The sequence below is a fragment of the Phyllostomus discolor genome, chromosome 1, assembly GCF_004126475.2.
Source record: "Phyllostomus discolor isolate MPI-MPIP mPhyDis1 chromosome 1, mPhyDis1.pri.v3, whole genome shotgun sequence".
NCBI lineage: Eukaryota > Metazoa > Chordata > Mammalia > Chiroptera > Phyllostomidae > Phyllostomus > Phyllostomus discolor.
In genome coordinates, this window is record NC_040903.2 from 94,804,977 (window position 1) to 94,828,919 (window position 23,943).

At 36.1% G+C, this 23,943-nt stretch overlaps 2 protein-coding genes across 5 annotated transcripts in view; one reads left to right on the plus strand and one right to left on the minus strand.

Moving 5' to 3' along the window:
• Positions 1-2,820, plus strand: part of HPGDS (hematopoietic prostaglandin D synthase) — a 30,260-nt gene extending 27,440 nt beyond the window's left edge. For all 3 annotated transcript variants that reach the window (XM_028507412.2, XM_036026359.1, XM_036026347.1), the window contains exon 6: positions 1,230-2,820. In XM_028507412.2, coding sequence (XP_028363213.1) covers positions 1,230-1,394 — 165 coding nt within the window. In that variant the 3' untranslated portion in view covers positions 1,395-2,820. The remainder of the gene's footprint in view (positions 1-1,229) is intronic.
• Positions 2,821-3,973: 1,153 nt separating this feature from the next.
• The window catches only part of SMARCAD1 (SWI/SNF-related, matrix-associated actin-dependent regulator of chromatin, subfamily a, containing DEAD/H box 1), a 103,830-nt gene continuing 83,860 nt past the window's right edge, over positions 3,974-23,943 (minus strand). The window contains exons 15-24 of one of the 2 annotated variants that reach the window (XM_028508324.2): positions 22,317-22,452; positions 21,669-21,806; positions 20,368-20,463; positions 20,158-20,275; positions 19,817-19,938; positions 17,583-17,771; positions 16,358-16,476; positions 15,305-15,487; positions 14,265-14,374; positions 3,974-6,477 (exon numbers count right to left, since the gene is read on the minus strand). In XM_028508324.2, coding sequence (XP_028364125.1) covers positions 6,416-6,477; positions 14,265-14,374; positions 15,305-15,487; positions 16,358-16,476; positions 17,583-17,771; positions 19,817-19,938; positions 20,158-20,275; positions 20,368-20,463; positions 21,669-21,806; positions 22,317-22,452 — 1,273 coding nt within the window. In that variant the 3' untranslated portion in view covers positions 3,974-6,415. The remainder of the gene's footprint in view (positions 6,478-14,264; positions 14,375-15,304; positions 15,488-16,357; positions 16,477-17,582; positions 17,772-19,816; positions 19,939-20,157; positions 20,276-20,367; positions 20,464-21,668; positions 21,807-22,316; positions 22,453-23,943) is intronic. The other variant, XM_036026344.1, reaches the window with a different exon arrangement.

The following is a 23,943-nucleotide window of genomic DNA, read 5'->3' on the forward strand; positions in this document are numbered from 1 at the left end:
GGGAAAAAAGTATACAAGGGTAGGGTGGACTGTCATCACCCTAATACAGTGGCCAAACCGACAGTTCCACCTACCGCCAGACACCCTCATATTAAGTCTTCTGATGTGGCGCACCCTAATGTGTGTGAGCCAGAAATACTAACGAGACAGTGAACTCTGCAGGGATAACTTGCACCCTGTTCCTTTACACTCTGTGGTATAAAGGAACAAGGTAAACAAGAAGACAAGGTCATCACACAAATCCTGATGACAGGACATCGTGTAGGACTACTGCAGAATATTCAGTAATTCAGTGACATGAAAGTGCTGTTCTGAGTTAAGAGAGTCAAAGGACGAGATCAGATGAAATGCATGGTCCCGGCATCGATTCTGCTTTGTCCTATGAGGAACATTTTTTTGGAGAGGATGGAAAAGTACTGATTGGGTACTAGGCAACATGAAAATGTAGTCAGAGGGGTGGAGATTAATCAACTCACAAAGAAATATATACTGTAATATCTCATTAGTAAAAATGCCCACACACAGAGAATACCTTACACACAGAGGTGTTAATATTAGTAATTCTTGGTGTTAGGACTATGGCGTCATCTGTAATTTTCTATCATACACATTACCAGACCTTGAATGCCAGATTCTTGAGTCTCAACATCATAGAAATGAGCACTGAAAACTTAGCACAGGGTCGAACAGACCGAGTTTACTGAGAAGAGCTGCACACAAGGGAGTCGACCTGAGAGGAGAAGCCGAGCTCCCGGAGGGGCTCTGTGGCCGGCTTGCACAGGGGCCTTCGGGTGGGCACAGGACTCAGGAATGCGGATGAGGTCAGTTGTCCCACGATGGTCATCCGGTGGTGGTTGGTCTCTGGGTGGTCACAAGATGTTTTCCACGGTCAACGGACCACTCAAAGGGCCTCTAAAATAATGCTTGCTCAAACATTCTAGTTACCATTTAATTGACAAAACAGCAATGTTACTGTTGTACATCCTTTCCTTGAAGGATGTAGTTAGGCTAATTTCAACTACAGGATTTTACTGAAAGCAAGGGGTCATAGGCCTCTACGATGCAGTTCTTTGGGTCTAGATGGAGTCCAGGTGTGACCCCTGTAACTGTCTCACACACTCCATTTTTGAAATAACAAAAGGGTACTTGGAATTAAGAAGAAACTACTTTTAGATTAAGAAGCTATACCTTTTATGTTCTAATGGAAATTTGTGTTTCCTTTAACCTAGGTAACTTGGGCAGATTTCTACTGGGAAATCTGCAGTACTACACTTTTGGTCTTTAGACCTGACTTGCTGGATGTCCATCCCAGGCTGGTGGCATTACGGAAGAAAGTCCAAGCCATTCCTGCCATTGCTGACTGGATACAACGAAGGCCCCTAACCAGACTGTAGGAGACGCCCGCTGCCTCCACTTGGTTGTTCCTTACAGCTTTGCTGCCCTCAGATAAGAAGCTGCATGAGCCTGCCTCAGAGGCACACACTGCACCCCCACCAAGGCTTTCACCTCTGCCATATTCTGCTTGAAAAGAAAAAAAAAGAGCAGTTAGTTGCCAGTATCTTTTTTTTTCCTTCCTAGAATAGTTTCACATCATTTACAACTGAGGAAAATTAGTTTAAACCAGGCCTTGCTTTGCACAGGTTCTCACATGCATAAATTTCAGTCACAATAGCTTATTAAATAACATATTCCCCCCCAAAATGGTTTGGACTTCAGTTACCATGGTGTATTAACAGTGGGTAATTGCATCAAGTATAAACTTTGCTGCTAGCTATTCAGTCCACAAATCACTATGTAAATAAGGTGCACAGCATGACCATGACCGCTGAAGTCACTTCTTTCAAAGTCTGCTGTTAGGACTGGGCACTGCACACCTGTTTGTTATTCACGCACCAACAGTCAAGTGTGCAGCAGCACTGCCTGCGTGCTTCTCAGTGACAAAGCATCTTGACATTTTATGCAAATGAGTAATTGAAAAAGGGAACTCACCAACAAAGATGAAAGTGCAAAAAAGAAATGAAAAGTGCTAATAATGGGGTGAAATTCAAATTGAACATAAATGGAAAGAGCTGTGAGAATGCTGACACGGATGCAGGTCAACGGCCTCCAGACTCTAGCTGTGCAGCTGGCAGAACTGGGCGAGGCACACTTACCAACACAGAGGAGGACAGTGCTTGAGACATGGACAAAGACATCCCAGGGAAAGTGAGACGGGTATAAAACTTCGTATTAAAAGAATGAGAAGATACGCCACAGATTGGGTGAAAATATTTGTAAGACCTATCCTATGATAAAGGACTATTATCCAAAAATATACAAAGAGCTCTTAAAAGTCAACAATAAAATGAATAATCCAAATACAAAAAGGACAAAACACCCGAGCAGACACCTCACCAAAGATATAGATGGCAAATAAACACGTGAAAAGATGTTCAATATCATGTATTACTGGGGAATTGCAAACAAAAGTGAGATACCATACATACCTGTTAGAATGGCAAAAATTCAGAACACCGCCACCACTGAATGCTGACAAAGATGCAGAACAGGAAGTTTTACTCACTGCTGATTCGATTGCAAAATGGTAGAGATTGCTTGTCAGTTTCTTACAAAACTGAACATACTCTTTCCACAGGATCCAGAAATTGCACTATTTGATATTACTCAAAAAGGAATTGAAAAAATGTCCACCTAAATACCTGCATGTAGATTTTGATGGCAGCTTTATTATAATTCCCAAACTTGGAAGCAAACCAAGACACCCTCAAGTGGGTGAGTAGGTAAGTAAATGTGCCACATCAAAGAAATATTATCTACTTAAAAAAAAAAAGAGAGCCACCAGGTCATGCAAAGAAAAGACACAGGGGAAACGTAAATGCATATTACGAAGTGGAAGAAACCAATCTAAGGTGACTGCATACTGGCTCACCATTGCTCTCAGGAGCACGCCTGTCCTTTTGCCATCTCTCTCCTCTCCCCTCCAGACACGTTAACTTTGCCTCTCTCCCCTAAGCTCCAAGCACCCTTCTGTCTCTGTATCTTATTTCCTAAACCTATGCAGCTCAGATGGGTGACTTCCACCACTTCTGTACTTTTCTAAATAAACTTCCTTATAGGTAATTTGAAAAAATAAAATGACTGAATACTGTATAATCACAGCTACTTAACATTCTGAAAAAGGCAAAAGTATGAAGACAGTAAAAAGATCAATGTTTCTAGGGGCTAACGAGGGAGGGATGAATAGGTACAAAGGATTTTCCCATCAAAATTGCTTTGAATGAGCCCTGGGGGCGTAGCTCAGTGGATTGAGCGCGGGCTGAGAACCAAAGTGTCACAGGTTAGATTCCCAGTGAGGGCACATGCCAGTGTTGCAGGCCATGGCCCCCAGCAACCGCACATTGATGTTTCTCTCTCCCTCCCTTCCCTCTCTAAAAAATAAAATCTTTTTAAAAAATTGCTTTGAATGCTGGATTTGCCACCAAGAATGAACCCTAATATAAACTACGGACTTAGGGTGAACTATCGATGCTAGTTCTTGTTTTGTAACAAATACACCATTGTGGTGCCAGGTGTTGAGAGTGGGGGAGGATGGGCATGTGTCAGGGAGGGGTATATGGGAACTCCACTTTCTGCTCAGTTTTGCTGTGAACCTAGAACCTTTCTTTAAAAAAGTCTGTAAAAGAGAAAAAAGAACAGGGACATTTTGTGACATTGGAAGAGCAATAAAATGTTGAAAGCTGATCCAAATTTAGGATTATGACAATTTATTTGCTAAGGTGTTAAAAAATGCAACTTATACAAGAAGGTATCTAAAACTATGAAAATTCAAAACAAGATAATCAGTCTCATTTGTTTACACAAATCACTTAAAATACGCAGTCGATTCAAATAAAGCAGTCACAGGTTTCATAAGAAACTGTTTCACGTCAACAAAACTTCACCATAACCTTTTAGGGCATCTTTTTTTCACGGAAGGACAACACATTCCATTATCCCATCCTGTACCCAAATTAAATGTCTCCTTATTGAGCAACTGAACAAATGAGAGATTATGAATGAATCAGAGCATAAATTGAATTGCATATTACAATCAGAAAAAACATATTTTGGGGAGTTTAAAAATCAATTTCTTAATTTTATGAATCATATAAAATGTCTTGCTTAAGGTCACAGAAATGGAAACCAAATCTGATACTCTTATCTAACCACTGTATAGTAACACCAACAACTAGGAACAATATTAATGTTTCAATATAAATATCTACTGGCATAAAGTTAAAAGCCTATGGGATCAGGAGTACGGTTATGAAAACAAAGTATGTCTTCTTTTTGTGACTTAAAGTGAAAGTTGCTTCAGTTGGTCAAGATATTACTCCAGCCATGGCCTCGTATGGTGAGGCCATACTAATTTACTGATTAATGGATTATTTTTACGGACATGAGTCCAGTGAAGGGACTAAGGAGAACAAGATCCTAAGTAACAAATTCTAGTTTATTGAGAACAGACAATATTAAGCACATAACACGATCTCATTTGTGAGCAATTTTATATATTTTCAAGGGTAAAGGGAGAGGGGGTTAGAAACTATTAAAAAGGGTGTGAAAATACAACTTAAGATCACAAATATTTTTATTAAGCCCAAAACGTAATAAAGCATCATAGGGAGAACCCAAATACATTTAAGAATGTGGACTTAACAACAAAAGAAATACCCTATCATTGAAGATACACAAATACAGAAAAGTCATGAGAAACCCATTGAGAGATTTATTTTACTTTTAACTTTTATTGTTGACACTACTACAGATTGTCTCCCTTCCCAGTCCTGCCTTTGCCTACCTGCAACTCCCAACACTGACTAAGTGATTTGGGTGCTGCGATGCAGGAGGAAGTGATGATAGTATGTACAGATTCCTTTTAGCTCCCATTATACTACTAAATGGGGTTCAATGTACCAGTGGGAATGGGCAAATCTACTTACTGAGTCATGAGTTTTCAGAGTCTATAATATCTGAAGAATCACTGTAAGAGTTTTGTTAGCCTTCGAACTCCAGAGGACTGTACTACCATAGCATGTTAGCAAGTCAGGATGCCCTGAAAGTATAATCTCCAATAACTAACAAATCTTTGATTTATAAATAACTTTATTTATAATGATATTTACATAATAAAAACAAAACACATGAAACTCACAAGTTATACAAAGAAACTGATGTGTAATAAAAACAGCAATATAGACTGACAGGCAAAAATTCAAAGAAAGACAGTAAAGAGTTAAATATCAAGTAGACAACTTTACTTCTAAATTTCACTTTGTCACCCACACTGAATTAGAATTGAAAAATGGCTCTCTCTTTAGGAGGTCCAGTACTGGAAATTCTGGAAACTGGTAAATCATATTTTGATAAAGAATGTAAAAGCAATGACCTATTTCCATGCAGTACCTAATGCTTCCTTAATATGAAGTCACATTCAGTCTGCTTTGAAGTGAAATAGCCTGTTAACCTGCTCTGCCAGGCTAGAAAAAAAGGTCACCGACATTCTGCTGATGTGTGAAGATGTCTGTGACAGGAATAAACTACTATTTAGAGAGTAATGAGAACTGGAACAGAAGTCAGTGGGCAACAGTTTCAAGAGAAGCAAAAGCCAGGAGAGGGAAATCAATGAACATGCACAAGAATAGGCGGAGTAGAATGCACAACAGTGCAGCTGGGAAATGAACAGAAGGAATTAATCCACGGAGCAAGATAAGGGCTTCTTTAGTTACTATTCACTGGAAAACAACTTAGTGCCTAGCCAAACAAATCTGTTTTAACAGAACTACTTGGGAGGACCTGGGGGTGTTAGTATATGGAATGCCACCTTTAAATTCAGGTTGAGTTCTTCTTGGCAGTGGTGAACATCTGCTTCAAATAGCAATAAAATGAAAGCTATATAAATCTATACAGCTGTATTCTTTAAACTAACATAATAAAAAAGAACTTCAAATGAGACAAGCAAAAACAAGACATAAGCATTGTCAAATAAGGCACATGTAAAAATCTACACACATTATCCAGTGAAAGACAATATATATATATTTGGAGGTAGAAATAATTACAAAAATACTGACATTTCTAAAGCATTAGCATATTTGTTACAAACAATCACCAACTAATCCCCATTCAGAAAACTGTTTTGTAAAATGATTATTCAACATTTTTAGGACTACATATTTGTTGCTTTTATTGAAATTTCACATGTGAGCATCAGAAGAATTCAGTTAGTGGCAAAAAAGTTGTCCATACTATGAGAAATGTAATATGGAAATTATAAAAAGTTACAAATGTTCATAAACCCCATGGTCATAATGTAAATGTCCTTGAGTGCACCAAGTTGATATTTCCTCGTCATCAAAAGTCCACAATTCTTATCTCACAGGCCCATTGATGTTTTTAGTAATGTGGCTATATCTGCTGGCATGCTCCCTTCGTCACCTGCAGATCAGAGAGTGGCATTAGAAGTTTAATAAAAATACTGCATAGAATATATTCTTTTTCTCCAATTTTCTCTACTTTTCATGAATTCCTAATCATCTTTTACAGCCTAGTTTGCTTCAGTGTTATTCCATAAAAGGTTCTAAATCCCTATGTATACTGGGCTACTACCTCTGTGTTCATGTGCATATGGACAGCACAGCATCTATGGGCAATGTTTCTGATTTGATACAGGTAAAGATATATAAAGACAAACACAGTTTGGATCACATCCTATTCAAATCCACATAGTATTTACTCCCCAAGTTTGCCAAGTGAAAACACTTATGTAACAAGCTGAATAGTAAAAACAAAATCGAAGCTCCCAAATCCCAATCAAAAGAAATCATTTCATCTATACCCTTATATATTCAGTCCAAAGATCTGCCCAGAAAGTATCCACCCATGTACTATGAAAAAAGAGACATTTATTAAAGACACAAGAAACACTGTACATAGGACAATGACATCTTAGTTCCCTTCCAAGTAGTCACCTTGGGACCTCACACAGTTGTCCCAGTGTCTCTTCCACTGTTCAAAACACTGCAAAATCCTTTTTTGGAATCACCATCAGCTGTGCTGTTGTATTTTCCTGAATCTTACTGATGGTCTAGAATCTCTTTCGTTTCAAAGATGATTTTAGTTTTGGGAAAAGCCAGAAGTCACAGGGCACCAAATCTGGGCTGTACGGGGGCTGAATGACCTAGATGATTTGATGTTTGGCCAAAACACTCTGCATGAGATATGATACATGATCAGATCGCATTGTTGTGATGAAGCTTCCAGTCACCAGTTGCCCACAGCTGCAGCCATTTTCATCTTACTGCATTTCTCAACCAACAAAGAACACTGAGGTAGTACGGCTTACTAGCTGTTTGGCCTGGTGGGGCGTACTTGTGATGAAAAACACCTTCCCAATAAAAAACAACGTGTTTTTTTTGGGTGTGGAGAACTAGGTGACTTCCAGTGGGAAGACTGGGCCTTCATTTCTGAATCATAGCTGTAGACTCCCGATTCATCTTCGGTCATGACCTTCTTGAGGAAATCTGGTTCAGTGGTGGCGGTTGAATCAAGTCATTAGCAACTGCAGCATTATGTTCCTTTTGCTCTGGTAGCAAAAGCCATGGAATGAATTTCGCCTCAACACCTTTCATGCCAAGATTCTGAATCAAAATCTCAGACACAGTAGTTTCTGGAATCCTCAGATCAGCTTCTAGTTCTCACACTGCCAGTCGCTGATCTTTGTTGATTGCAGTCCGTATATATACGTTCAACATTCTCAGGTGCTCTGCTTGTTGTAGGCCTTTCAGAAAGTGGACCACTTTCAATTAATTCTTGACCATCTTTGAAGTGTTTATGCCACACTTACTGCCTTATGCCTGAGAACCTTCTGAATCATCCCAATAATTTCCAGAGGAATGTTCAAGCTTAACACAAAATTTCATTGCTCTACTGGCTCATTTTGAACGTGAAGGCCACACAGTACACATGCTCATTCAACAATGTCTACCATCAGGGTAGACTGTCAGTCTACCAACAGTGTACTAGTCAACACTGACTAGTACAGTGAAATCATCATTGTTCACACATGTGCATTCCAGTCCACTCACCTTGGCTGCCAGGTTACAATGATGTCACGGAAACCATTCTCGTTATATTAATGGTGGCTGGACTTTTTCCAGATAAACTTCACATAATCACTGACTTAAGACTTAACTGATACATCAAGACAAAATTTTGAACACAGCATATCAGGGAGGATTAAACTGTCCACTGTACATTATCTTTTCCTAATGTTGGCCCCATGTTTCAATCAAATGGGACCTTCAGTATGTCGACACTTATCCAGGAATTAATTATTCATGATTTTCTAAGATTTGAAAACATTGCTGTTAAGGTAGCATAGAATCTAGTCATCCTTGATTAATTCAGTTAATCACTCAGATTGTTTTTAGATGAAATGATTTATTAGTTTACAATAAAATGATAGAGATGGCAATTCATAAATATTTATTCATTTGTAGCTATGAGTTAACTATAAATTAGAAATGGCTAAAATGTATCAAAGCTAATCACTTCCCTCTCCCTTTCTCACCTACCCCTCCAAGTTATAATCTAAAATTATGAAAGGATGTTTATCTACTCTTCTCCTTTCAGTAAAAATCATATGTACAGAAACAGAAACTATGCATTAAATTCAGGAAATTTGCACACATCCTTCCCTTCAAACTCGTCCACAGATTTAAAAATAGCCAATAACACCTAAATGGACACTTCTTCTAAATTAACTGACTCCACGAATAAATAACTGAATAATTCCAGAATATAATAAAACAATACAAATCTACATGACAAGACTCCATAATTCAATTTACTGGAATGCAAAAAGAGAAGAAGGAAAGGATGAGGATATACGTCTAAATTCAAAGACACAAAAGAAATAAAACAATAAAATGCAATGTGTGAATTTTGATTGGATCCTGTTTTTTGGGTTTTTTTTTTTTTTTTTTTAAGCTATCAAGTATACTAAGGGAGAAACGGAAAAATCCAAATATGGACAATATAATAAGATTTTAAAATTAGTGTTAATTTTCTTAGATGTAATAATGGTATTATGGCAATTTAAGAGGAATATGCTGAAATACTAAGAATATGTGCAACATCCACAACTGATGTTAAAATGGTTCATTGGAAAAAAAATCACTGAGTGTCATCGTGGAGGAAGCAGACACTGGTGTCCTCTAAGAGGACATCAGACTATAATGGCCAAGGTATTTATGCATTCCCTGAAATGGTCCAAAGGCAAGCAAGCTCACAAGGACATTTTCACATAAAATAATGAAGACTTTAATGCAACATGCTTAAGGACACCACAGGAGATATACTGTTATAAGCAAAAACATGCCTGTATTAGCAAAATATGGAGCTCTTCTGTGTGATGGAGGTTGGAAAGCACATTGTCAAACAGTCCAAACAGGACCCTGGAGGTCACAACCAGGAAGGCACTCAAAGCTGAGAAGACAATGAGTGACCTATACTGAAGGAAAAAAGACCCTTCCTACCCTACACACAATTTTGAGTGGATCAAAGATCTGAGTGTAAAATGCAAAACTAGGACTTTCTGGAAATAACATAGGCCATCTTCATGACCAATGGATAGGTAACATAAAAATATGTAACATAGTTACACAATGTAACATAAAAAGCACTAACCAGAAAGACGGACAAATTTGATGACGTTAAAACTGGGAGAAAAAAGGCAAAAAACCAAAACAAAACAAAAAAACCTAAACTTGAAAATCCATCATAAAGAAAGGAAAACATAAACCACAGAGTCGGAGGTACCATGGATGCATATGACTGATAACAGTAGTGTCTGTGATATCCAGGAGCCAAAGCAACAGACAGATTATCCCCACAGAAAAGTGGGTATAACTCTGAATGGTCACTTTAAAAATGGAGGAATCCACATGGCCAATAAATATGTAAGGTGCTCAAGCTCACTGTTAACATGGAAATGCATTAAAACCACAGTGACTGGCTTTCATTGACTGGTTTTAAATGAACTACATGCAATAGCTTGGCAAAAATTAGGAATTCTGACAGCCTTTGGTAGACCAATGGGCATTCTCTAATGGGGTAGCGAGAATGTCCACTGGTATGCCACTTTGGAAAGCAGTTTTAGGCTTAAATGAAGTTGAAGGTACACTTGAAATCTAACAATTCCATTCCTTGATATTTATCCCAAAGAAAATCTTGCTCAGCTGTAACCAGAGACATTAAAAGAATGTTCTTAGCAGTACTGTTCATAAGAACAAAAAGTGTCTGGAACAACCAAGTGTCTGTCAACATTACAACAGTTCAAAGAAGTGTGGTATCTATGCAGCAATAAAACTATCAAACAGCGAAGGACAATGGGCTAGTTATACAGCAACAATGAACAAACTACAGCTGCATGAAGCTACCACTAAGTGAAACAACATCAATTTCACAACCACATTGGTAGGTGTAACAAACTAAAGTCAAAAGAACATATCCTATATGAATCTGTGTTTATAACACTTAAAAGCAAGAAATACTATATTGTTCAGGATTCATTCCCACGTGATAAAACTATAAAAAGAAAGTAATGAAGTAATTACAACAAAAGCCAGAATGGTAATTACCTCTGAGGGAAAAAAAGGGACTTCAGTCAGGGAAAGGCAAAGGAGGTGTTTCTGAAGTGTTGGCAACATTGTTGTTGTTGTTTTTTTTAAAACTAGGTGGTCATTACACAGTTGTTTGATTTAAAAGAAAAAAAAATGATCGATGAAGCAAATGTTACAGAATGTTACAACCATGAAATCATTGTACTTTTATTCATACCATGCTTTCAACATTTTTGCATGAAAACTTCATAATGTAATTATGTATCTAACTTTACAAAGTTAGATAATTTATTAACATAATCATATTAAGGGAAATTAAAGGAAAAACCCCACACATCCAAAAACCACAATCCTCATTCTAAAGCAGTGATTCTCTGACTTTAGCATGTATCAGAAACACTGCCAGATTGAACCCCATCCCCAGTTTCTGACTGAGCAGAGGTGGAGTTGGCCTTGGGAATTTACATTTCAAATTAGCAATTTCCCAGGTGATCTTGTTGCTACTGGTCCAGAGACTGCACTCTGAGAACCACTAAGGCAAGCTCTAAAAACACAAAAATTCGACAAGAGTATCTGAGAACAGCCAGTCTTTAATCTTTCACAGTTTCATGGGAAAGAGGACATACATATAACATAAAGCACATACAGACTGAATTACAATTATACCTTTGATTTAGAGAGGAAAACAACCTCACTGTGAGAAGTGAAAAGAAGTATAAATGTGTACTGTCATCAGGTCAGTGTCAAATTATTTAAATAAAACCAGGGGCAAAGCTGAAGATAAACTCATCATATGTAGGTTAAGAGATTAAATAAAAGATATTACTGTATCCTTGATCTATCCAATAAAACACTGGGAAAACTGACATATAAATAACTTTAGTAAGATAAAGAAGGCACATTTCCCACAGAAAGGAAGAATGGTAATTGGGGAACATTCTTCATAACAAAATAGTTTAAAACTAATGGCCTGAGCCCTGGCTGGTGTGGCTCAGTGGACTGAGTGCCGGCCTGCAAACCCAGGTTGCTGGATGATTTCTAGTCAGGGTGCATGCCTGGGTTGTGGGCCAGGTGCCTAGTTGGGGGTGACTGAGAGACAACAGCTTCATGTATCTCTTGCCCACTGATGTTTCTCTCCCTCTCTTTCTCCCTCTCTTCCCCTAAAAGTAAATAAATAAAATCTTAAAAAAATAATAAAATAAAAACTAATGGCTTGAGAGCATAGCTGAAATAAGTTGCTATTTTTAATGTTTCTATTTCTTTTCTATTATTTAAATAAATTGCTATTTTGACAGACATACCTGACATGAAAATAACAGGTACAATTTTAGACTAAACAAGTTTATAAAAATATAAATAATTTCTATGAATTATAAGTTATGACTGAACATACATTTCACTTCTGTTCTCACCTGAAATACCATTGAAATGTCATGTGGAAAAAAGTGGGGGCATTAAACAGAAGAGAAAGAACAGAAGAAAAAGACAACAGTGGAGAGAGAAAGCAGATGGAAGAATGAAACTGACTAGCAGAATGGACAAAGCAAAACTTAAGTGCCAGCAGGTAGAAATGCAAGGCTACTGTACTTCATGCCCAGATTCTACCCCTACCTCCCTCAGAGCTCAGAACATGGAGGAAGTGGATGCTTCTGAAAGGTCAGAGAGGGTATGGAGCAAAAAACATTGGTGAGGCAGAAAACCTACAGCTCTCCAACAGAGCCAGTCATGTACCTCAGGCGTTCAAAAGGTTTTCTTAGAAAATCTGAATCAAAGGAATGCTGGAAATGGGGGGTAGTAGAGGTCAGTGAGGCTATAAAGGAATAGGATAATTAACTATTGGAATAGGACCACAACCCTCGCTCCCCATCTTTCCCTCAGCTCTGAGAATGCAGTCAGTGGGCTTATACTACCTCTCTCACCATGCTCAGGTCACAAGAGGCTGGAGAATATCATTCTGGGAGAAGACACTAGCCCATGAGAAGTGACCTCTTGTTTTATAAAGATAGTTAAAGATAGCTGGGAGTTTGACAATCAAAGAGCTGAGTCCCTATAATTAACTATGAAGGTCCTATTTAAAGACACTGTTAGGATAAAATCTATGTATCTGGATTACTTGCTAGCATTACTAAGAGAATTTAACCTAGGTATTTAAAAGCTTTAAATATGAAAGATGGCCTAATAAAATTAGAAAAAAAACATTGCTCAGTGAAATCTGCCTTGTGTGTTCACTCTTACTTTTGCAATTGGCAAGTTGCCACATCCCCATAAAACCTAGTAATTACTGTTAATTGTTCAAATTATGATCATCTGCCTCACTCTCAGTCTTAAAGGTCTAACTTTGTTGTTTCTTATTCAGTTAAACCTTCTCTAGTGCCCACCTCCCCAACCTGGCATAGCACCCTAAAACAAATGCTACAGAGGAAGGATATATACTAATTTCATCACATATCTTTCTATCTCTGAAGACAGATTAAAATGCATTGACCTCATTATAGTATGCAGTGACTAACAAAATACTGAAATGCAGTAAATATCCAACAGAAGTTTGCTGAATTGAAGTGAACCATTATCAATATTAGGAATACCCTTATTTATTAGAATAAGAATAAAATTGCTTATTTTTTAAAAGACTTTATTTATTTTTACAGAGAGGGGAAGGGAGAAAGAGAGGGAGAGAAACATCAATGTATGGTTGCCTCTCACACACCCCCTACTAGGGACCTGGCCTGCAACCTAGGCATGTGCCCTGACTGGGAATCATCCAGCTACCCTTTGGTTCTCAGGCTGGCACTTAATTCACTGAGCCACACCAGCTGGGACAAATTGCTTCTTTTCCATTAAATAACTTTAAATGAGAAAAGAAAATGGCAGCAGACTACATGATAGTCTGTAAAAAAGAGGAAGAATACATAGCTGATAAAAAAACTGGTAATGCACTTAAAAAAAAGCTAGTGAGTCACCTTTATGGGGAAGCAGGGTGACAGGATTGGAGTCTTTTGTTTGCTCTTTTATATATTTTGAATTCTGAACTATGCAAATCTGTATCTTTTCATATGTGTATATGTTTAATAACTTTTACATTATAAAACTTTAAAAATTCTTTTCAGAAAGATGGAACAAGAGGGTTTTCTTATTTGAGTTTTTTCTAGAACCAATTACTTTAACCTGAAATTATTAAATTTTTGAAATGCATTTTAGTACACTCAGTGCAATAAATATTTGCCAAATGAAATATAAATAAGTTAATATTACATCATTAATTTTAAAATTCTGATTCATTTATATTACTTACACAGTAAGTAAATAATATGATCATGGATAAAATTATAGATCCAGTTTTAATTTGTTTGTGGAATATTTTGGTGTTAGAGACAAGGAATGGAATAATCAGAATTTTCTAAAATCAGTGTTTATTTGCATCAATTCAAATTGATCTTGTAAAATGATCTTAATTACTGGTAGTACTTATCTTCTCCCATGTTATCCCTAAATTATATGCCAGATAAGAACTTAGGCCATCTTTGTTATCCCCTTGGTACTGCTAATTTGTCATATTTCCACATGAACAACTATTGGAGTTTCTCCTTATAAACAACTTACCTTCATCTACTGTGGTCATATCTTGCTCTAGTTTCAATTTCTGTTGGTTAATTTTTAGCATGGATTCTTCGATTGTCCCTTGGCTTATTAATTTTATAACCAGTACTTCTCTAAAAAAAAAAAAAAAAAAGATATGTCCACTGGTTAATAAAATTATTTGGATACATGTGAACTATATAAATAATCTTAAGAGTTCTATAAAAATCTTTTGAAAATTGTATAACAAAAATATCCATAAACTTAAATTCCTTAATTCAAAGGACTTGAGATTGACATTTTCTGAGCATGTCACTTTAAACATCCTTTCCTATTGGTTGGAGAGAAGCAAGAAAGGTATCTGTACTTTAAACATACTGGGTTTACAACAAACAGTCCTGGGTTCAGATAAGTATGCCATTTTAAAAAGAAACATGCTTTGATGATCAGGTTCCTGGAAATAATTCAGTACAAAAAGGGAGAAAGTGCAGTAAAGTACAAATACTACATTGGATGCTTTAGTCCCACAATAGTTACTTATATCTGGCTCATAAATGAATACATCAACGTCTTTACGATATACAGTAAAATAATTCACAAAACATTGCGTGCTGTTTACATGTAGAGTTGAATTATAGATATCTTTTATCTCTACATGGTCCCGTGATCAATGTCAAAATTCTTCCACTTAAAATACCTACAACTCGACCTATTTCCTGAAAAGTAGTAATGTAACAAAATTATGTATATTACCAAGTCTATTGGCTCTTTAATGGTCTTTTAAAATTACTAATGTTTCATAGGCAATGGATCATTTATAATACTATCTTTTCACTAGCTGCAGAACTATGTGGGTTGGGGTGGGAGGTTATTTTATTACTAGAAATTGAATAGGTTAAATAGTGGAGTTCACATTCAACACTGCTGGTATGAAATACATCAGTAGCTATGCTTTGATAAAAACGCAAAAGCTAAAGCAGGACACCTGAGAGAATATATTCTATTATTCTATACACATTAAACTTGCATTTGATTCAAAGTAAAATTCAACTGAAAACACTTACTTAGTCTGGCCTACTCTATGGCATCTATCTTCTGCTTGTTTATCATTGTAAGGGTTACAGTCAATATCGTGAAGGATAACAACATTTGCTGAAGTCAGGTTTATTCCTAAGCCACCAGCTTTTGTTGACAGCAGAAACACAAAGATATCCATATCGGTATTAAACTCATCAATTAAATGAATCCTGTAGATAAATATATTAGGTTAAATCTCATTAAAAGCTACATAATTAAAACTGAGAACAATCACATCACATGAAAAATAAACTTGAAGATGTAAATACATGATCTTAGTATTACAGCTATTTTATCTGCAGCTATTTTATTGAAAGACCTTCCCAATTCACCAACATTTTTTCTATACTACTTGTCTCTATTAATTCTTAATTCAACTATTCAGATTTAATTAATTCCTGAAGGACTATTTTGTTCTTTAATGGCTTTTTGGCTTATCGAAATTCTGGATATGGCTTTTCAAACTTTAACTTTCTCAGAAGTCTGTCATCTGCTACTGTTAGACAACATAACTATGAACTGAATCTCAAGATCAAGTTCTACTGGTGTAATCTCTGTTTGCATGACTTCCACCCTCACTCTGATGCAGGAGGAAAAATTCACTCTAGCTGCTAAAAATAAGCCAAAAGATATAATGCAGTTTAAACACACTAGAAAAAGCATTCTTTTTAAAAGACAACTTTTTTAACCTTTGGAAATTAAAAAATAACCAAATTTAATTACCCTTAAAATATGAAAGACCAAAATTTTAAAACAATTTTGGTATAAAGATAAGGTTCTTTATACTTTGAGTGATTTTTAAAGAGAAAAACACTGATAATACATAATTATAAAACTGCTTCAAAATACATTGGAATGCAATTCCGACCAAAAAAAATTAAAAGAAAATATTCCTCATCTTAAGATAGTAATTTGAAGTAACTACACATGAGATGCAAAGCAATACAATTCTATCTAATGCTCTGCACATTTAAAATTCAAACATTTACTCTTACTTGAGGATACGGTGGATAGATTTTTTGAAACTAAAGTATACCAACCTTTCAGAAATCTGAGTCTTTCCATCTAATCTGAGGTATCTATGCTGATGATGTTTTAAGAGAACCTCTAAAATATCCAGCATCATGGTAAATTGGCTAAATAATACAACTCTATCACCCTGTGAAAATACATGTGTGTATTAGATACATGGGAAGAAAAATTATGGTGTAAAGTATCTAATGATTAATTGCTTCTTTAGGAAAAATCAAGTACTTATAACTAAGGTAAAATTCTTATTTTAGATTGTACATAAATTCTAAACTTAAGAATTAAAATTCAATTTTCAGTTTTGATTTTTAAGGACAGTTAATGGGAATAGATATAAAGTATTATATGGATTGTGATCTTACAAATTTAAGCAACTTCACATATAAACTGTAGTATTACTTAAATAGGCATTAACATAATATCTTCAAAATACTAATTTTGAAGCAATCATATAGATTGTCATTTACAAAATGTAACACTATTTTTTTAAAACCATCAACATAGACATATTCTACTAACTTTTATTTTTCTCTTGGAGATTCAACAGAGGGAAATATATACCCATATACAGTGGAACTCCTTTATCTGAGGAGAACACATTCCAAGATCCCAGCAGATGCCTGAAACCACAGATAGTACCAAACCCTGCATATACTGTTTTTTTTTATATACATATACATACTTTCTCACTTAAAGGAAGTCCTCTACAGCCATCCTTGGCATATCCAAATTACCAGCATCACTACACTTGTACTTTGGGGCTACTGATAAATAAAATAGGGGTAACTTGAACACAAGACACTGTGATACAGTCCACCTGATAACCAACAACAGATCCGATAACTGAGAGGGCTACTAAGTGATGAATGGGCAAGGACACAAAGTAAATAAAGATGCTGGACAAAGGGGTGATCCATGTCCAGGGCAGAACACAAGATTTCATTGCACAACTCAGAATAGTGTGCAATTTAAAACTTATGGACTGTTTATTTCTGGAATTTTCCATTTACTGTTATATGTTTGGATCATGTTTGGCTGTTGGTGATTAAGACCATGGAAAGCAAAAGGGGAGATTAAAGGGAGGACTACTGTACATCTCACAAATGCTCAAAACACTAGTTTCTTAAAACATAGTGCAGACAAAAGCTAAAACTTCAGTTTGAAAGTCAAATCATGGCAGAACTTAAAGAAGTTTAACTGGGAAAATACAAAACAAAGAGCCATTTTCTTTAATACCTTCTCTTTTAGTTCAGACAGAATGCGTCCCAAAGCTCGGAATTTTCCAGAATCTAAAATCAAGTCCATGTCTAACTGGAAGTTATTAATGTGTCGATACTGTTTACAAAGTACATGTAATTCAAAGTCTGTCATAACTTCCATATCTTCAAAGATCAGGTCAGGGTTAGCTTCACAATGTGTAGGTTCCTCAAAGCAAAGCAAAACAAAACAATATACATACTTCAAAATTAAGATCATTTATATGATCAAAATAATCTAATAAAAATTACATCTGATAAAATGTGTAAATCATAGAACATTTTAGAAGGAAGAAAATTAATATTCATTTTTTATATACAGTAAAGGGGTAAAAGTCCTTACTCTTTTAGAATTAACAGTGAAATATCTGCAGATAAATAAGGTCTCGAATTCATTTCAAAATAATTTTGAAGAGGGGTCTAAATGAAACAAGGGCAGTGATACCCTTGGACATTGTTGGTGGGACTGAATATTGGTATAGCAACTATGAAAAACAACAGAGAGATACACCACAACACTAAAAATAGATCTACCAGACTCAGTAATTCCACTGCTGGCATTTATCTAAAGAAAACAAAAACACTAACTTAAAACCCTGGCTGGCGTAGCTCAGTGGATTGAGCGCGGGCTGCGAACCAAAGCATCGCGGGTTCGATTCCCAGCCAGGGCACATGCCTGGGTTGCAGGCCAGGGCCCCTGGCAACCGCACATTGATGTCTCTGTCTCTCTGTCTCTCTCTCTCCCCTCCCTCCCCCCTTCCAACTCTAAAAATAAATAAATAAAATCTTTTAAAAAACAAAACCTAACAAACAAAACCACACTAACTTAAAAAGATATATGCACTCCTATGTTCACTGCAGCATTATGTACAATAGCTAAAATAAGGAAGCAACTTCAGTGTCCATCCATAGAAGAATGGATAAAGTAGATGTGCTATATACAGGGGTGGGCAAAAGTAGGTTTACAATTATACTACAAATAAACAATAAGAGAATAAACTGTTTCTCATACTCACAACCATAAACCTACCTTTGCCCACGCCTGTGTGTTCAATGGAATATTACACAGCAATAAAAAAAAAAAAAGAATGAAATCTTGCCCTTTGCAACATCAATGGACCTAGAGGATCTTATGCTAAGTGAAACAAATCAGATAAAGACATCTGCCATATGTGGAATATAAACAAAACAACTGAACAAACAGACTCAAAAACAGACTAAAGGTATGGTGGCTTAAAGGGAGGGGGAGGAGGAATGAGTAAAACAGATGAAGGGGAATATAGTCAATAATGATGTGATAAATTTGCATTGACAGAAGATTACTAGAATTAGTGACCACACTGTGAGGTATAAGAATGTTGAAATGACTATACCGTACACCTGAAATTAATACAACTAATATAATATTGTATACCAACTCTATGTAAATAAATAAAAAGAAACAAAGAGTAGTGTTATTTTAGATAAAAAACTGAAGAAACTGGGTGAAGGTTATATGGGCAGAGGGATTCATTATAGAATTCTCTCTTTTTTAACATGTTTGAAATTTTCCATAGTAAGTTTAAGATAATACAAAAATAAATTAAAAAGCAAATGGTTGCTTTCAACAAGGACAAGTGCTAGAGAAGAATGAAGTAAAAATTGTAATGGCTAAAATTACAGATAAAATCAGGAAGAAATAAAATTTAATTTAAAAAAAGGAGAAAAATGACTCACTAACCAGGCTATAAAATCTGAGTAATCTTTTGATACAAATAAATAAGGTAGAGAAGTACATTTTGAAGTCTAGATCAAGAGTTGGTAAACTATCTTAAAGGGCCAGATAGTAAATATTTTAGACCCTGTAGGCTAATTGATGTGTTTGGCAAATACTCAACTTTGCCCTTTTACTGAGAAAGCAGTCACAGATAAAACTGAAACAAAAGGGCATGGCTCTGTTAGAATAAAACTTTACTTATAAAAGTAGACACTGCCATATTTGGCCCTAAGGCAATAGTTGGCTGATTCTTGAGGTAGAATGTCAGTCTGTCTGGGCTCTTATGTCCCCCAAATTTTCTTGAACTTTGTCTTAAAACATATTTGTTTTTCTTAAATGGGGTTTGAAGGGTTCATGTGCTCATTAGGTTCAATGATCTGATTGTTAGCCTAACAACTTAACCTCACGTTTAACAAAATTAATAGAAGTTTAGTGGTAGCTTAAGATGAAATCTTTACCTTTAGCATAAGCTGGGACATTTCCTTGAGTTTTTCAGCTGTGTAATATTGGCGATGTAACAAGGGGTGATTGGCCATTTTTCTCAATTGCATCATGACATTGCACATTTCTGTGTTTTTTTCTGTGATCCAAAGAGAGACATTAAAAAAAAAATACAAAAAACAAGCCGATAGCTATTCTTGAAATATATCTCAATGCAAACAAAGCATTTTAAAATTATTCCAACTATTTTTTTTAAAAAATGAGTAAAAATGAGTAAAGCCTACTATAATATGACTAAACAAAATGCTGCCCCAGTAAAGTTTATTTTTCATGTAAAATTATGAGAATCTGATTATACCCAAGTTATTGATAGATTTTTTCAATCTGTTGAAAAGACCCAAATAGAGTTGCTCCTGCTTCTCTGACATTGCACACAACTCAATTTGATCTTTCTTAGGAGGCAGCTGCTTGAGAACCTGAGAAAAGAAAACAGTTTAAGTAAATCAATCAAGGAAAGAAATAAAGAGATTAAAAAAGCAGTCTTAATAAAAATATGCAGACAAGTTACCTCATCTTTTACTCTTCTGAGAATAAATGGTTTTATAATTTGTTTTGCGTGTGCTATTCTCTCCTTTTCATATATGCTTTGTTCATCTGCTGATTTCTAAGTAAAATAAGAACACATCCTTTCAGAAATTTGCTTAAGTGATCATAATGACAATATTACACAACATGAAAATCTGAGTTGTTTTCCACAAAAACTCTATTCTAGATGAAACTTCACATTTGAATCCCAGGCTATAATCTACTTTTTAAAGCTCTGTGTGTGTTTTGAGGTTTCATGGCATGTAATTGGGTATTCTGCTGAGGTAATAAAATTGAACTATACTAGGTTAGTTTTCAGAAGTCGTTACTGATTATTTAGAGAGCATCATGAAAAAGTGTGTGTGTGTGTGTGTGTGTGTGTGTGTGTGAGAAAGAGATAGAGAGAGAAGGTGAGGGAAGCAGAGGGGAAGGGTGTGGGAGAGATGGGTAAAAAACTTGTATTTATCTGTGGTAAATGCCCCTAAAAGAAAGCTAGTACAGATGACATGAATCATGTGGTCTAAAAAATGGGGATAGTTGTTAGTTGAAACCTATTAATTTTTGAGAATTAAAAAAGTGGAATTTTATTCTAAAATGTATAGGAATCCTCCATATCCTATGAACTGCTAGGCCATCAAGTGAGAAAAATACAGTAGTTAAAAAAATAGTTAATTGCAGCAGGAGAATATTGCAGAAAATTCTTGCAAAATATGGGTGAACAGGAGGGTCAAGAATCTATATATACATTGGTGTATTGAAGAATTTTAGGAGTTCCTACAAACTATAATGTATTTTACCTAAGCCAGCAACAGCAAATTAACAAAATTTTCATCCAGGATTTTTTATTATAACTTTTAGAAACTGTTACTTTTATATTTACAAATTTTTATTTCAAAATATATGTCCCAGTGTAGGAATTTTTAATCTTTGCCCAGTTCTACAGTTTACCTATGTAAAATGCTAATTTTCCTGACTGATCTTAATAAAGAAAAAGCAATGATCAAACTACCCCCAAATATATCTGAGCTCTCCACTAATTTAAAATTGTCACTCTTCAAAAATTTAGGATGTTAAAAACCAGTATTTTTGGACACTGATTACATAAGTTACCAATTCATTTCCCATTGTATTTTGGCTGACTTTCCAACTATCCAAGGATAGGAATATCAACTACTTAAATTTCATATTGCATATGCACCATGAAAACAATGAAAAAGACAAAATACAACATGACCCTGTTAAAACACAAAGTAACACTTGGAGAAAATACAAATTTATGCTTACTGTCTTAGAAGAAAACATTCTTCGTATTTCACTTGTGCTACTACTAAACATGTGTGGCATAACAAAATTCAACAGTGACATGAGTTCTAACAGATTATTCTGCACAGGTGTGCCTGTGAGCAGCAAACGGTTATTTGCCTGTGAATGAAGGTAAAATTAAGATTAGTATTTTTCTTTTAAGAGCCACATCCTTTTTTGTCCACCCTCCTCAGTGGGGGAGAAAAATACTGAATCCATTACTAATAATGTAGCATTCTGTAATGAAAGATTAGCCATTTGGAAAAATTATCATCATGGTACTTTAAGACAGAATGTATAAAACTAATGATTATAATTTTGTAAGTAGGTAACTTGCATCCCCAGGGCACTTTTATGAGGTGGTAAAGGAGATTATATTTAATATTCAGAGTTTATCACGATTAATTGAGGCTTATGAGCTATGAATGTTTTTTACAATTTTAAAGGCTTGTAAAAAAACTGCCACTACAAAGAACAAGTGACAGAGGCTAAGTGGTTCACAAAAGATTAAATATTTCTTATTGGCCATTTATAGAAAAAGTTTGCTGACCTGTGATATAAGATACTGTATACTGAAATACATAATATGAAATGTTATCATCACTGGAGAAATCCACAAAATACTCTTACATTAATAGTCATAAGGTGCTGGTAGCGAATGGAGCCCATATTCTTCAGCATATGTCCCTCATCAAAAATTGCGTAATTAAGTTTTAGTCGTCGAAATAGACTACGGTCATCAGAACTGCTGATTGCACAATTATACCTGTCATCAAAAGAGAAAAGGAATCGCTAGGGTTACATCTTTAAGAGCTTGGACCCTAGTAAGATTTAATGCTTTGTAAACTTATTTCTAGACTTCTAATAGCCAGTATCTAAAAAATAGCACTAGTTGGTACTCAAATACTAAGGTTCTTTATCCAGTAACTACTGATATACATACAAATCAAATTAAGAAAGCTGTCATCCATAACTGAAAGAAAACTTAAATGTTATTCTTCAACCAAACTTCTACTCACCAAGGAAAAAGCCAATTTTCATAATTTATATGTATTCTGCACTTACGTACTTCACTTCATGAGCTATTTTAAGCAGCACCAGAAAAAAGGACATTAAGCTAAAGCATTTCTCTTAAAAATATAATACTACTGTATCAAACTAGTAGATCCAAGATATAGCAGTTAACAGCAGTTAGAAGTACAAGACTACATAAAAAAATTGAGTCCATTTTATTAAGGAAAAGAAGAATTTTGAAAGAATTGTTCTAATCACAGCCTCCTACAGAAGTCAGTAGAAACAAATCATCAAAACCTAGATTTGGCTTCTGATCAAGATGGCAATGTTGGCAGATATGGCTCACCTCTTTGCACAACCACAGCAAAATTACAACTAAAACAATAGCCCCATCACTCAGAACCATCAGAAATCCAGTTAAATTGAAGTCTGACAACTACAGACTTAAAAAACCATGTCTACTGAGATTGGTAGGAGGGGTGCAGATGCAGAACGGGATGGTCTCTCATCCATGTGTGGTGGATAAAAATTAGGGAGGAATTATCTCAGGAGCAAGAAGTCCCAAACCCACATTAGGACCCCTAGGCCAGGGTTCCAGTGCCAGGAAGGTAAGCCCCCACAACTTTTAACTGCAAAAACCAGTAAGGACTGAGTTGGTCAGTGGAGAAATTGCTGGAGCCCCAGAAGTTCCTTTTAAAGAACCCACACGTGGACTCACCTACTCAGATTCACTCCCTCTGAGCTCCAGTACCAGGGGGACAGCTTGAAAGGCACCAGTGGCATACAGGGAGAGGAGGCAGTATCTGACATCTGGGCAAGGAAAGGCCATTGTCCCTTTTCTGAGCCCTCCTCCCACAGAACCTCAGAGCTGGCAGGCTAGTGCCATATTTGAGATTCCATCAATCTGGATAACCCTAACCTGCCTTGGAGATCCCCAGGGATTCCACCCCACCCAACCTACGGGCCCACCCAAGCTAATTTTTGGTATGAATAACTGGTCTTGGCTCATGCTTCACAACTTCCTAAGTCCTATCAAACAGCCAACAGATGGCCTCAGTGAGTTCCAGACCCAGGACTAGCAGTAGCCAGCCTAGATTTACAGCTTGGCTTCACCTGGAAATCTTCAAGCCCAGCACCACTGGCAGCCTTCTCAGACTGCTTTATAGCTCAGGAAGGGTAGACCCATGCAAAACACAGATGGGGGCTGACAATGGCCTGCAGCAGCTGAGAAACCCCAGGCCCA